Raw genomic sequence first — 14,896 nt, 5'->3', positions numbered from 1 at the left:
ATTAAAATTAACTACTTTAAAAAGAACATTACCTTATAGCATTATCTCGCTGTTTTTTTCTCTCCTCTATCTTGTGTTCTCCTAATCGAGTAATTAGAAATTGACAAAATTTACTCATAGATGACATGCAATAATAAATGAAGCAAACAGTTCAAAGAAGAAACAATCACTTGATAATTTGATTAAGTTACATAACAATAAGAAAATTTTGTTGTCCCAAAGTGAAGATCATAGTCTTAAAGCAGCAAAAGAAACGGTGACAAACAACTATTCTTGCTTTCTCCATTCCTCAGTAAAGGATCAAAGACCCAATAACACCGATGACAATGAAGAGCAATATTGGTTGTTCTTGTTGTGAATGAGCTACTTCGATCTCTGTCTCATCTTTCTGCGTTTCCTCTTCAGTCTCCTCATACGCTTCTTCTTCCACTGCACAAAGAACAATTTGAGTCACTAACCAAAATAAACAGTCGAACTGACAATGGAAAAAGGAAAAAGAATGCAAAACAGGAAGAAAATTAGTTTTCAAAAAACAGGGGCCAGATTGGTTGGTTGGACCGTGGTTAAAAATTTTGAGCCAAGCTGTTAGGCATAGGTGAAATAAATGTTCTGACCAGCATGGAATCTCATTGATACTTCCACAAGCTAGAAATGCACTGGAGGCTTCTGTGAGGGTTTCCGCTTGATACATCATCAGCAACAACAACACATTGTTCAACAAGGACCAAAATCTTGGCACTAAACAAGATTTCAAACCTTTGGATCAATTAGTTAAATTGGGGATTACCCAGTTGAAATGACAAAAACATCTCAACCCTTGACTGACAAACTACAATTTACAGGTTTACAAATTCAAATATTCAACCCTTATGAAGCCTAGAGAATCATGAAATATGGCATGCAGAAATAGAAGAGAAGAGCAAATAATTTTTTCTAGTGCTCAGAAAAGGACAATTGTTGATGGATTCAAGTATTCAATACCTACTAAACTTAGAGAAATATGAAATACTACAGTGGAAATTTCAGAAATAGACAGGTATTGCTACTCTAATAAACTGGCAAAATGAAGCACCATCCAAGTGATCTCTTAGTATTCAGAAAGGACTAAGTTTTGACAGATTCAAATATTGAATACACGCAGGTCTTATAGAAATACAAAATACTACAGTAGGCAATTCAGAAAAAGAAGGGTATACAACTTGATGAACAAACAGTCAAAATGGAGCACCAACTTTTTTTCTTTTCACTTAAACTACTTCGTTTCCCTTCTATTTCCTCCTATTTTCATGCTCAAGAACCCAACAAGGAGTCACATTCAAAGTTCACATGTACTGATACCATCACAGTATCACGAAATCACAGTAACAACAATTGCAATTGATTATTAAATTGAATTATACAGAGAAGAAACTAGAAATAAACAACAAGCACTATGAAAACAAATAGCTTTTAACAGGATTGACCATAAAACAATCCTGTTTATAGGTAACACAAAAATGAAAATTTTAATTCATACTTCACCATCTTTGTCAACTATAAAACGTATATGTTACCACTAGCCACAAATCGCAACTCCATATGAAAGAAGCAGAGGGGAAAACGCCTTTTGAACCTAATTCATATGCAAAAATGAACCACACAAAGAAATCTAGCGGAAGGGATGATGCAGCGTGTTTAAAAGGAATACCCCTTGAAAGATCCTGGTAATTGGTAACACAAATATGAAAAATTGGGTGGCCAACTGCAGATCTTAGAGGTATCACTAGCCACAAATCGCATCTCCATGCGAAAGAAAGAAAAAGAAAAAAAAAACGCTTTAACCCCCCAATTCATACGAAAAAACGATGCGGGTAAAGGAATCTAGTGGAAGGGATGAAGGAGAGATGAGCTCTGATGTCAAAAGATCTCACCTTTGCCCTCATCGCTGCGTGAGCTTCGACCGACCCCTAACGTATCACCTCGCCCTACGATCGGCTGCAGCTGATTTGCGAAGAGGATGGGAACCTCGGCTTCCGACGCACATTTATATAGCACACGGAAAACCCTAGTCAAAGAGATTAGGGAATTTGGAAGATTGGGCTAAAGATTGAGTTCGACTCAGGTTTTATGGGCTGGGCTTGTGAAAAATTGAGCCCAACTTGGTCAGAATCAATGCTTTTGAACCGGACCAAACTGACTGGTTCGATCGAATAACTAGGCTGATCTAGTCAAGTCATATGAATGAAGATGTTCCATTTCAATGTAAAATTTGACCTATTGTTGATTTTATGGATCATAATTAGACCTATCCATCGAAACTTTATGTCAATCTAGTCATAAAAAAAAAAAAAAAGATAAATTCCAATCAATCTAGTAACATAGATTGTATAAATAGAGATGATCTTCTCACACATCACAATTAGGTCATCCATCGAAACTTTGTGTCAATATATTATGATAAAGATTGTTTTGGAATCATCAACACTCACTTTGATTTTTTTTTTATCAAAATGATATTCCACACTCATGTTCAATTACCCAACTACCTTCTACTATACTATTTTCATTATTATCACTCTCTTATCTTCTACATTATTATCTATCACTCTCTATATTTTCTATCTAAATCTTGAACCGGAGATCGCATTGTTGTCATAGCTGCTATATAATTATAGCAGTTATAATTTCGTAGTTATTACAACTATGAATATTATGTAAATTTTAAAAAATCATAACTTTTATCTCAGATTGAATTACAAGACACATAATAATCTAAATCAAAATCTATTATGTATGTAACCCATAACGGCTCAGTCTTAAGCTCAAAAAATATCATTTTCTTTATTTAAGGTCATTTTCTATATTATAGCAGTTAAAATTTTATAACTGCTATAACTATTATAGCAGTTACGAAACCATAACTGCTATAACTATAAATTATAACTATTTTAATTATAGCGTTATAATTTCATAACTGTTACAACACATCCAATCAATTTAAGATTTAGACAAGAGATATAAATAAGATAATAACGAGAATAGTACTAGAGAATAATTATGTCATTTTATAAAAACTGATCTCATAACATAGGTCGTATTATCGAAGATATTCCAATCCAGGAAAAATCTAGTCATTCTCAACTACCCAAAATTTCATGAGTGCTATGGAGACTTTGGAAGCTGAAGATGAAACTGTTCTTCAATCTTATGCTACACTATATTACATTTATGCTTCCTCCAGAAATCAAAAAAGAAAAAATATTTCCAAACATTTGCAGCAAGAAATGGTAGCACCATGAAACAAAGAACATCATATTTAAACACAGTTAAAGAAAGAAAAAAAGAAGACATACTTAAAAGTTTTGTCAACTCTAGATACATAACAGATGTACTAAAGATAGTTTCAATGAATTAAACACAGAACATTTCTGGAATTAGACCTAATGCTTTCAATTGTCAGTAAAAAATGCTGAATAGAAGAGATATGTTGAGCTCCAGAACATGGTGTTTGTGGTTTGTACCAAGAATGTGTTAGAGTGCAAAAGCCAAACTAAAAATGTTTGGGAATGTTGTGGATGTACTATGCTCCAATTCAATAGTCTCATGGAGATATTGTTGTTCTATCGCAGTGAAATTGGCACAAAAAGATTGATTGCAGAGGTTTATAGGACTGGCTGGAAAGGTTAGGGCAATCTACATGGATCATATTCAGATACTTGAATGTTGTAGTGATGTAACCTTCTTCCTCCTTGACACTAATTTGCTGAGGGGTTTCACTTCAGAGCTTTGCACTGCTACTAATTCCATGCTGACAATCTTTTCCAATATATCTTCGGTTTGCAGCAGCTTGAATCGAGAGAGCATACAGATGGTGATGTCAATGATGAGATATATGGACTTCTCATATGCGCATATAACCTCCACCCTGCAGTCCGCCGCGTGTAAATGTCCTGCTCAAGAAGGACCTTCTATTCATTGACCAACTCCTCCTCATGGCATGCTGCCTTCGCCAAGAACTTATCCGTGCATAAAGCAAAGGAAAAGAAACAATGATTAGAATCAGAAAAACAATCAAGCCACAGAGGATCATGACGTTGCGAAATCCCTCTTCCAGCCCTGGATCTTTCTGGGCTGTCCATGGCACACCACCAACATTCATTCCAAATACTGTAAAATGAACCGAAGGCATCATATTAGCATCGTCGTACTAGAGCTGTTGAGGAATTTCAGACGAGAAGATAATCAATAGGAAAAAGAGAAAAACTTACTTCCTGTCACAATAGATAAAGGAAGAAAGATCATAGAAAGGAATGAAAGATAATAAAGCTTTCGATTTATTTGTTCCGACTGCCAGCTATCAAGACCAGCTTGAATTGCTGTCACCCGATTTACTATGAATCCCAAATTCTCTTTTAGCCTCCTGAGACGACCTATTAGTTCTTCAAGAGCAACAATATCTTCATTTGCAAACCAAGTTTTGGTTGAACATTTCTCCTTCACACGCGGGAATACTTGCTCACCATGAGATACAACCTGAATTTTAACACGAATAAGAATAGAACTCTATCATCCAGTTGGTTAGCTAAGCAAGTAGGGGAAAATGTCAACAATATGGAATAGGAATCTAGGATAAATAAAGATAATGACAAACATACTTGGAGTAGGCGCTGTAAATTCAAATGCATTTTGGGAAATCTTCGATCATCTAGCATTTGCTTCTTTAATGTAGAGCCACCTGCACTAAAAGTGATTATTCAGAAATCTCAAGGAAATTATCCAGCATGTAGCAAGATATACAAAGTTCCTATACAGACATCCAAGTAAAGGACTTGTAGATACAATTGTAGTTAAGAAAGTTGTTAAATGGAATTAATTTAATGGGTACAGTGTCTGCAACTGCAAAATTCCGAGCATTATACAAAAATATGGGATAAATTGAATACTTTGATACTTGAAACCAAGAATCAGAACATCGGTTATAGGTTGCAAAAGGCACTAGTAAATAGCCCAACAATGACATGACATGGGGAATTCACTAGGTGACTGCAATCAGTTTGCCGTAGTCTGTATTCATACATGATATTAGCATTTTTGGATGACTAAATAGGGCATTTTGATACTCAGCAGGGAAACACAACTCCCACCTCATCTCTATATACTCTCAGATCTCAATTCCATCTCATAGCACTATCATGCTACTCATTGCATTACTTTCTCCAGCCTTTTGAATTTCTTAATATTTGTGTAGCAAGAAAATTACTAGGATTCCACTCAACCAATCGAAATTGCATATACCTAAGAACTTAGCCATTTTCTTCCCTACTAGCTCTGAATTTTACCATATATGATATTTTCAAAGTCTTGGTATATCTAGATTTAACTCTTTATATTATATATATACACACACACACACACACATACATATATATTCGAATTCATCTCTTAACTATTCCCCCACTTCCTCTCATATTGTTGAAAACACATTTCGATATTTAATTTTGTGGCAGACCTTTTTAGTTTCTAAAGTTTTTCTCCAATTCAAGCTTTGAGTATATCAATCCCTCTTTGTTTTCCCTTTCACATCACAAACAAAAGAAATCTTTCTCTATCTCTTTCCTCCAAGTTTTTCCCTACCACCTTTCTAACCCTAGCTATTTCCCTTCCCCATCAAAGAATTGAGTCTTAGAGTTGATGGTTGTAGTAAAATAACAATCATGGAAAATCATTTGTTACGCTACTAATAGATCTATCACTAGTAACTAACATTATCTTACAAGTACGCCAATGATAATCTTATAAAAAAGGAGAAGCAATTACCCTTATCTAGTTCTAGTTCCACTGAATCCAATTCCATCTCGAGCTTTGTCACTATATCTTGGACATGGTCGACATGTGTGTCAATGATGTGCACAACAAGGTTAGAGACTCTATGCGGGACAGGATTATCTGCCTCTTCCGAGTGGTTCATTGTCAACAAAAATTCGAGAACATGTTCCTGGATGACAATGCCGCTGTGTCCCTCCTCTTCCCTTGCCAAACCCGGGCCTTCATTGCTCGGGATCACCGACAGAAGCGACTGCCCGGTGGGCGAAAAGCCCAATCTTGGAACCCGTCCAAGGCTCACCGTTATGACAGAGTTCTCGGTCACCCTGGCAGCCAGCCTCATGGTGAAACTACTCGTCGCCGGACCCGGAGAATTCACCCGGAAGACGAGGGCGCCGTCGACATGGCCACAGAAGGGCCCATTGCTGATGAGGGTTAGGATGTCTTGGAGCTTCAACGGGGGACATAGCACATCGATAAGATACTGAGCAGAGACAGCCAACTTCTGGTTCCCCTTTGGGAGCTCCAACTGATACCAACAGAACTCTCTCCCACGACCTTCCTTCAAATCCCATTCCTTGTTGAAGTAGTTGCCCAATCCGTCAAAGAGATAGGCCTTCTGCCGCACCGCGCCAGGGAAATGGGCCCGGGAATGCCGAGGCTCTCTCACGAGCAGCTCCACCGAGGGTTCCGTCTCCACCTCTTCTCCCTCCGCCACCGCATCGTCGGCGACGAGCACCATCGCAGGAACACCGGCAGCTAAAGAACCATAAGGATCCAACCTTTGGAGGAGAAAACCAGCGAAGAACCAAACTAATTCAACAACAACAACAAAAAAAAAAAAGAGAAATCTTGGAACAAAAATCCAGAAAAGATTGAATTTTTAGATGGAAAACACCAACAAACAAATGAAAAGGACCTGATTTTAAGCGAAAAGTACGCAGATTACGCGGGTGGAAGAATCGTTCGTGGGCGGCGGCAGGGTTGCACGGCGGAGACAGATTCAAAAGTGAAGAAATGACGAGGAGGAGAAGGTCGCGAAGAGCGAATTGCGAGACAAAGCCGCAAAGTTACGAAAGGTCGTCGTAATCTGCACCTTCCTCGATGCTTCCTGCCTTCCTAACAGGTCGACTAAAATAGCATTTATCATTTATATAATCCTTCATTTGAATTATTCTATTTTTTTTCAAAAAAAAAAAATCTCGCTCGTGGCATGTGATATTTGGAAATTCAGTAATTAATATCATATTTTCTTCAATTATAAAAAATATATGATATTGATTTTCTTATATTTTAATCCTACATTAAAAGTACATATTACAATATTTTTAAAAAAAATAATCATAATTACTTGTCACATCACAATAATATTTATTAAAGTAAATCTACAAAAAATTCTTCTATGATAAATCTAAAAATATATACAATATAAAATGTTCTTAAAGATATTTAGTATAAAATATTTATGGATAATATATGAGTTAAAAATACAATATAAATGGAATAAAACATTATTTCAATCTTTGCTAAATATATTTTAAGCAAATTGCTTTTCCCACCCCCCATAACACCGCACCCCCCTTCCCCTCCTCTCTCTCTCCTATTCAAATGACTTTTATACCCCTTTTTCTTTGTTTTTTATTTTATTTTACTTATATATATATATATTTTTATTTTAATTAATTTTTATTTAGTTTTATTTTTTAAATTAAATTTGTTTATTATTTTTTCATTAATACTTATATATATATATTTAATTTTATTTAATTTTTATTTAGTTTTATTTTTAAATTAATTTTGTTTATTATTTTTAAAATTTTATTTAATTTTTATTTAGCTTTATTTCTTTATAAATTAATTAAATTTTTTTATAAATAATAACTCCTAAAATTTATAACTAAAAATAAATAAAAGATTATAAATATATAAAAAAATTATTCAAAAAAATAAAACTGATAAAAAAATTGAAAAAAAACTAATTAACAAAAAAATAAAATTAAAAAAAAATAAAATTAAAAAAAAATAAATTGAAAAAATACAAGTATTATGAAAAAAATAATAAATAAAATTAATTAAAAATAAAATTTATATAAAATTGAAAAAATATAATAAAAAAATTGATTAAAAATAAAACTAAATAAAATTTATATAAAATTCTAAAAATAAAGTATTGATAAAAAATAATAAATAAAATTGATTAAAAAATAAAATTAAATAAAAATTAAATAAAATTGAAAAAAATATCATATTGATGAAAAAAATAATAAATTAAATTAATTAAAAAATAAAACTAAAAAAATAAAAAATATATATGAGAGCTATTTTTAAATAAAATTAATTAAAAAATAAAATTAAATAAAAATTTAAAAAAATAAAAAACAAATAAATATAAAGAAAAGGATAAAAAGGTCATTAGAAGAGGAGAGAGAGGAAGTGGGAGGGGGGGCGTGCGGTGTTGGGGGTGGGAAAAGCAGTGCTCATATTTTAAACCTCTCTAACGCCTCGTACAACACCAACGAAAGAATAATGAAATATTTTCCTTTTAAGGAAAAAAGTATTCTTCAAAAATCTTCATAAACGTTATACCTTCTAAACTATGGAACATTTTCATGGTGGAAATTTCATAAACCCTTCCAAAGTTTTGTTCAAACCATTCATATATTTATTAATTTTCCATAATTTATTAAACCACTCAACTAAAATTCTAATATCCAAATTACATAGGTTATTTTTAAAATTATCAAATCACATACATCATTCCAATTTTACCCCTCCATTAAAAAAATAAATAAATACAATTTAAATCGATTGCTACATCGATTAAATTTATTATTATAACCATAAACATTAACTTTAATTGATTGCTACATTTGATTAAAAAAATTTATTTATTTTTAAATCGATAAAAAAAATTCTGATATGCTTTCAATACAGGAACAATATTGCTTGAACACATAGAATTAATTTCATTTCATTTTGAGATTTCTAGATTCATCAATTACTTTTTAACAAAATTAACTGATAAGCTTTAGTTATTTAAAAAATGTATATCTTCAAAACAAGTTGAAAGAAGACTAAAGATTTTAATTGTGATGTCGTCAGTATGTATCATTATCGTATTATTTATAATAAATTTCTGATATCATTTCTCATACTTAGATTCATATTCAAAAATTCATTGGTATTATAATGTATTAAATTGGCATTTAAAGACATAAATATATTCAAGAGTCCTTCAGCACATAGAACATAGTTTCATATTATTTAGAGCTCTAAAAATGATTGATAAACTTAAAAATTTTGAAATGATATAAAACCAGATCATATATATATATATATATATATATATATATATATATATATATATATATATATATGGACTAAAAAGCATTTAAAATGTATCTATTCTCAAATGTCAATTCAATATATCATATTGAGAGGAACAAAATTTTGATTTATAGAAGATATTTTAATCTACATTTTAAAAAAATATTTAATTAATTACTACAGCATAATAATGATTAAAGTTACTATTCATTATCACATTAACAAATTTAATCGATTGCTACAACGTAACAATCGATTTATTTATTTATTTATTTTTAATAGAGGGGGTAATATTGTGGGTATGTGATTTGATAATTTTTAAGTAACGTATGTGATTTGATTATTTCGAAACTTTAACTGCATACATTCAGTAAATTACTTTAGTTTCTCATCGGCTGAAGCACTTTTATATGTATCTGCACATTAATTTAACATCGGATGAAGGTCAACATTCTCCTTTTGTTTCTCTCTCTTTTCAAGAAAATTCTTAGAGTTCTTTCTGGTCAGTACGTATTTTCTTGGTGCCATCTCCACGTATTTTCTAGCCACTTTACTCAAGTTAAGCAAATGCAAACCATTTTTGAACCAAAACGACAAAGAAAGAGAAGAAAAGAAATTCACTCTCTGCCATGAATGATAAAGATTCTGACTTCGGACCCATGCTTTCAACTGCATGTCTGCAAAAAAAGCACCTGCTGAGAGCTCAACAAACAATTGGGTGGAATGTACACTCGGATTTCTGTCTTTGCCATGCTCAAGAATTAAATGTGAGAAAAGAAATTGAAATTCATCTCCTTGAGTTAAGCTGTAAGCAGCTGATACCCTTCTGGCCTTCTTCCAACTTGCCCTTCAACATCACCTTTAGAATATCTCTTCTTCTTCTCCTGGTGGTGGTGGTGAGTCTACTATTTGCTCTTATTTTCTGGGCCTTTTTCATCTCTCACTTCTACTGTTGTGAATGTTATTCTTATTGTTTTGCTCATCTGTGCTGGATTCAGGTAGTGTTTCAGGTCACCTGTGTTTTCTTTGCTTGGAACTTCTTGATTAAGAATTGTGGAACTGTTGATGTGTTCTTTTGATGGTAAAAATTGCATGGACCTGCTTGGAAGAGTTGAAAATATTTGTATATATGTTCAGATATTCCCCTTTTTTGATTCTTTTGTTTTCTTGGTTGAAACTGTGATATTATACCTGTTGATTGTTCTTAGGCGATTACTGCATGTTAACAAAATGTTAGTAGTAAAGTTACACCTAGAGCTCCAAAGCATTAATCTCTTTTAGATTTTATCATGCTAACACTTGCTTCGAAAGGTTTCTCGGTTGATCTATCTAGTTGCCTAAAACAACCTATTCATAACCTTATGAACAGCTTTGTTGGAACAAAATATATTGTTGAAACAGAACACAAAATGTCTGAAAACATGGAGAATGCAGCTGAAAACCTTATCAGCAACATTGTGGAAACAGTCTCCAATGTAATCCAACATCAAAAGTCATATCCCGAAGAACAAAACCAGACTTCTGTTCTAGCAAAAAGGCTATTTGGTCGTCAGAATACTATCCATAAGATCTTTGGTGGTGGACAATGTATGCCACATAGCATCCATAATCTCTTTGTTAATTTTCAGGGAAACACATACTTTTGTGAGACAAAAATGACTTAAGCATGAGCTTTTGACCTTGTAGCTGCTGACGTGCTGCTATGGAGAAACACGAAGATCTCATCGAGCATCTTGGCCTGTGCCACGGTCATCTGGGTTCTCTTTGAATGGCTGAACTACCATTTCTTGACATTGTTAGCATTCGTGCTATTTGTTGGAATGCTTGGCCAGTTTGCTTGGTCTAATGTTTCTGTTGTATTTAGCAGGTACTAAATCTTGTTCATTGCATAGCTGATCAAAACATGTTTGTTCGAGTTTATCAATAGCCGACATTTCTATTCTTGCAGATCTACAATTCATGTGCCAAGAGTTGTTATTCCTGAAGACATATTCGTTGACATTGCTATTTCACTTGGTGCCCAAATCAATCAATTCCTGGGCTATGTTCAAGATGTTGCTAGTGAAAGGAACTTGAGACAGTTCCTTGTGGTATGTTTTTTCTGAATAAGCATAGTCAACCAAAATCATACAAAAAAATTTAGCAAATCTGATCCCTTCCAAATAAGTATTTCAACCCTGATCAGACAAGTTTGTATCGTCCACACGCATCCTAAGACTTCATTGTATGTCATGAAATTTGTTTCAGATGCTAATGGTTACTGATACACTATTGTAGTATTACTGAACATTGTCGACCACAGTCTTATTCTGCAAGAAAGATCATTACATGTGTGCATTAAAATAGGAAAACTCCTGCTATTCTTCAATTCAAGATGCAAACTGAAGAATGAACTGAAACAAATGGATTCCATTTCAGGTTGCTGCAAGTTTGTGGGCTGCTGCAATCATAGGGACCTGGTGCAATTTCCTAACTGTTATTTATGTTGGTGAGAGATGAAAATTCTTTTGTTTCTATTTCATATAATACTTTGGCTCGAGTTTATCAAGAATTAAGAAATTATACAACTCTTTATTGGATTTTTGTCAAATCTGATGTATGCAGGATTTGTTTGTGCACACACACTACCAGTTGTATATGAGAAGTATGAAGATGAAATCGACGGCTTCTTGTATAACCTCTTTGGACAAGTCCAGAACCACTACAGCAAACTGAATATGAATGCGCTGAGCAAACTTTCCAGGGGAAATGTCAAACCTAAGAAGAATGAGTAGATTCTTCTTTGCTTCACTCTCTTGTCAGTTGGGTAGTCAGTATATGATGTAGTCTTGTCGAAAAAAATTGAAAGTCCTATGACTGTCTAAATGTTTTGTTGATGAAGCCATTTAGATAGGATCAGTATGGCTTCATCAATAGATTCTACTTCAATTTGTCTTGTAATTGATTTGGCTATTGCTCATTTTTTGGATCCTCAGTTTGATTCAACAAGTTCATTCCAATTTACCTACTACCCATTTCAATATCGATCATTAGTTTGTCTAATGACTCGAGTATTTAAGATCGACTTCATGAATCTTATCCCTCAAACTCCATGCTAAACTATGTCAACAACAATGTTTTATCACTCAACCGTATTTGGCATGTATGAATCCGGTACACATACATACGAAGAAGGTAGATAAAACAGTCTTGCACAAACACATTGACAATGTAAAAGGAGCAGTCTCAACGATTCATTATCTCGATCCATTGATTAAGTGAATTATATTCCAACATGAAGCTCTACCACAAGACAAACCCTTTAAAATTTGGTCCTTTATCATCTCCACTTTCACTCAAAAATGAATGTGGTGCCACTTATTACAGTCTGATATATATTTTAAACATCAAGCTCTTAAACTGAGACATTCTATTAAATTTTGTGAGTCCTTCCAGATCTTATCTTTTTAGGCCCTTCTTTCAAAGGGTAAGACCCACCCACACATGCCCTGCATAAGAGCACATGACAAAGTTTCTGCACAATAAGTGTGGCATGGCCACATTGCTCATCTCCATGACACTGTTCTTCCATGATATTGACATCTTTAAAATGCAGACAGTGCTGTGTGTTAAGCTTTTGTCATTCCACCAGTTCCTAGTGGAAGAGGAAAGGTGTGTTTTTTTTCTTCTTTCAGATATTTTCAACTTTTTTCCTGTCTTTTTAGTTAAAAAGATCTTCTTATGTGCTCCTTTTGCTTGTCAAAATGTTTCAGTAACTGAAGCAATGAGCCAGTTTGTTCCTGATTGGAATTTAGAAGATGGCTTCTCAAATGGTGAGGATGTTCATATTCTTCCAATGACAAGTCAAAAGAACCCAATGGGGTTAGTACCTACTTTCTCTCTTCCCTTTCTGTAGTTTGTAAGTACAACTTTGATCAGAATTTAAGAACAAATCTATCTATCTATTCCTATAGGCGAGACAGCGAGATCTCAGAGTTGCTATGGCGAGATGGGCATATGGTTGTGCATAGCCAAACTGATCAGAAAGGTGCTGGTAGAGGTAGTGAGTTTAAACTGATACAACGACATGAGCAATCCACCAGCTTGATTCAGGATGAAGAAACTGCATCATGGATTCAAAACTCTCTTGATCATTCGATGGGTTCGGAGTTCTTTTCTGAAATGGCAGGTAGCAACTCGATAAGCTTAGACAAGTTGAATAACAATGCCATTGTTGGAAGTGCAAGATGTGTGAAATTCGGTCCTACCATTGAGTCCACCTCCTACAAGGAAGATAGCACAATGCTGCCTCCTATACTGCAACAAGATTTGAAACAACCAGTTTCCTGCGTAGGAAATGGTAATGCTCTAAACTTCTTTCATTTTTCGAAGTCATCGAGAGGCAAATCAGATGATCTAGTGGCTCAACTAAGGTCAAGCGAGATGAGTCTTCGACCTCAATGATGAAAATTGGATCAAGCATTCATGGAAGCAAATTTCAATGTAAGCAAAAACAAGCAAGGGAAACTGCTATTCTCTCAACATTGCCGACTTCGATTTTTAGTACTAGAAGCATAGGAATCCAGGGTGAAAGTCATCCATGCCTAAAGAGGAAGCAAAGGGATACCAATTATTCAAAAGATCAAAGTGAGGTGAACCTAAGTTGCTTTGTTCTTTCCTTCATTTACCTTGTGACAAACAACTTATCATTTTTCTTATCTTTTTTCGATCTTTATGTCTGCAGATGACAGAGGAGTCACTTGCAAAGAAACAAAGCAGAAACCGCGCAGCTGAAGTCCACAATCTATCTGAGAGGGTAAGCATTTCAATGTGTTCATTTGTGCTTCTGCTTGTACCATCCTCAACATTACATCTCTATCTAACACAGAGAAGAAGAGAGAGGATAAACGAAAGGATGAAGGCACTCCAAGAACTACTACCTCATTGCAATAAAGTAATTAAACATTCATTTATTGTTCTTCATACAGATCTAATTGTTTCATTTTATCAAATCTTACCAAGTCTCCTATCTTCTCAGACAGACAAAGCATCAATGCTTGAAGAGGCAATTGAATACTTGAAGTCACTCCAACTGCAAGTGCAGGTCTAGAAATAAATATCAGCATTCATCCAAATATTTGACTACTTACATAATAATTCTTTGATCAAAATATTGCAGATGATGTGGATGGGAAGTGGCATGGCACAGATGATGTTTCCAGGCCAGCAACGATATATTTCCGGCATGGGGATGGGAATGGCTCGTGCTTCAGTTCCTTCAATGCATCATGGAGTTCATCAATCTCTAAACCAGGCATTTTTATGTCCTACTGCATCTTTTCATGCAGTAAATCTCGAAAACGCAACACAAAGTGCTCATTTGCAGGGATCGCAGGCCTCATTCGATGGCTTTCTATTGCATTCGCAGGCTTGTATCTCTTCACCACCTCGTCGGCTTCTTTGCTGAGAGAACTGAAACATACATAATCTAATGCAGGAGATGAATCTGTATGCCTTCGGATCGAAGGTGGGGCAGGAGAATCCGCAAACAACAGCACCGAGTAGTCGCATTGATCGATCGACCTCGTGCTGAAAAACATCATTGCCAGAAGAATTCTGATCACAGTGTACCTGGTAATGTATCAAAACCTCAAGTTTCTAACTGTTTTCAGTTTGATTGTCTTGAAAGTTAAGAACTTCTATGATTTTTTACTGATAGTTTTATTCTTTGATGTATCAGATCGATCTGCAAGAATGTATTTAGAGAGATTGATGTACTGTTCAAGAT

At 34.3% G+C, this 14,896-nt stretch overlaps 3 protein-coding genes and 1 long non-coding RNA gene across 5 annotated transcripts; 2 read left to right on the top strand and 2 right to left on the bottom strand.

Annotated features, from left to right (window-relative positions):
* Positions 1–150: 150 nt before the first annotated feature.
* LOC141832662 (uncharacterized) lies at positions 151–2,037 on the bottom strand. Its single transcript, XR_012602119.1, has 2 exons — positions 1,911–2,037; positions 151–429 (listed from the first exon to the last, which is right to left on the bottom strand). It is a non-coding gene; the product is annotated as an uncharacterized LOC141832662 (long non-coding RNA).
* A 1,229-nt stretch (positions 2,038–3,266) lies between these two features.
* On the bottom strand, positions 3,267–6,805 carry LOC141832081 (uncharacterized). 2 transcript variants are annotated; one of them, XM_074719560.1, is made up of 5 exons: positions 6,722–6,805; positions 5,797–6,615; positions 4,635–4,714; positions 4,248–4,512; positions 3,267–4,146 (listed from the first exon to the last, which is right to left on the bottom strand). In XM_074719560.1, exons 2-5 carry the CDS (start codon positions 6,542–6,544, stop codon positions 3,881–3,883), a joined length of 1,359 nt encoding a protein of 452 aa, XP_074575661.1. In that variant the 5' UTR covers positions 6,545–6,615; positions 6,722–6,805; the 3' UTR covers positions 3,267–3,880. The 2 variants fall into 2 exon arrangements, with proteins under 2 accessions (XP_074575661.1, XP_074575662.1); XM_074719561.1 differs by having other exon boundaries at positions 5,797–6,584; positions 6,722–6,785.
* A 3,733-nt stretch (positions 6,806–10,538) lies between these two features.
* On the top strand, positions 10,539–11,969 carry LOC141831388 (reticulon-like protein B8). The gene is made up of 5 exons (XM_074718745.1): positions 10,539–10,716; positions 10,816–10,996; positions 11,078–11,219; positions 11,548–11,617; positions 11,734–11,969. Exons 1-5 carry the CDS (start codon positions 10,539–10,541, stop codon positions 11,901–11,903), a joined length of 741 nt encoding a protein of 246 aa, XP_074574846.1. The 3' UTR covers positions 11,904–11,969.
* A 923-nt stretch (positions 11,970–12,892) lies between these two features.
* On the top strand, positions 12,893–14,575 carry LOC141832593 (transcription factor PHYTOCHROME INTERACTING FACTOR-LIKE 13-like). The gene is made up of 7 exons (XM_074720074.1): positions 12,893–12,990; positions 13,083–13,541; positions 13,673–13,760; positions 13,853–13,924; positions 13,997–14,062; positions 14,147–14,212; positions 14,288–14,575. Exons 1-7 carry the CDS (start codon positions 12,893–12,895, stop codon positions 14,573–14,575), a joined length of 1,137 nt encoding a protein of 378 aa, XP_074576175.1.
* The last annotated feature ends 321 nt before the right edge of the window (positions 14,576–14,896 follow it).

The sequence above is a fragment of the Curcuma longa genome, chromosome 7, assembly GCF_044706935.1.
Source record: "Curcuma longa cultivar G26 ecotype Majalengka, Jawa Barat chromosome 7, ITB_CL_G26_1.1, whole genome shotgun sequence".
In the NCBI taxonomy this organism is placed as follows: Eukaryota; Viridiplantae; Streptophyta; class Magnoliopsida; order Zingiberales; family Zingiberaceae; genus Curcuma; species Curcuma longa.
Note: the sequence above shows the minus strand (reverse complement) of the source record. Positions and strands in the feature narration are given on the sequence as shown.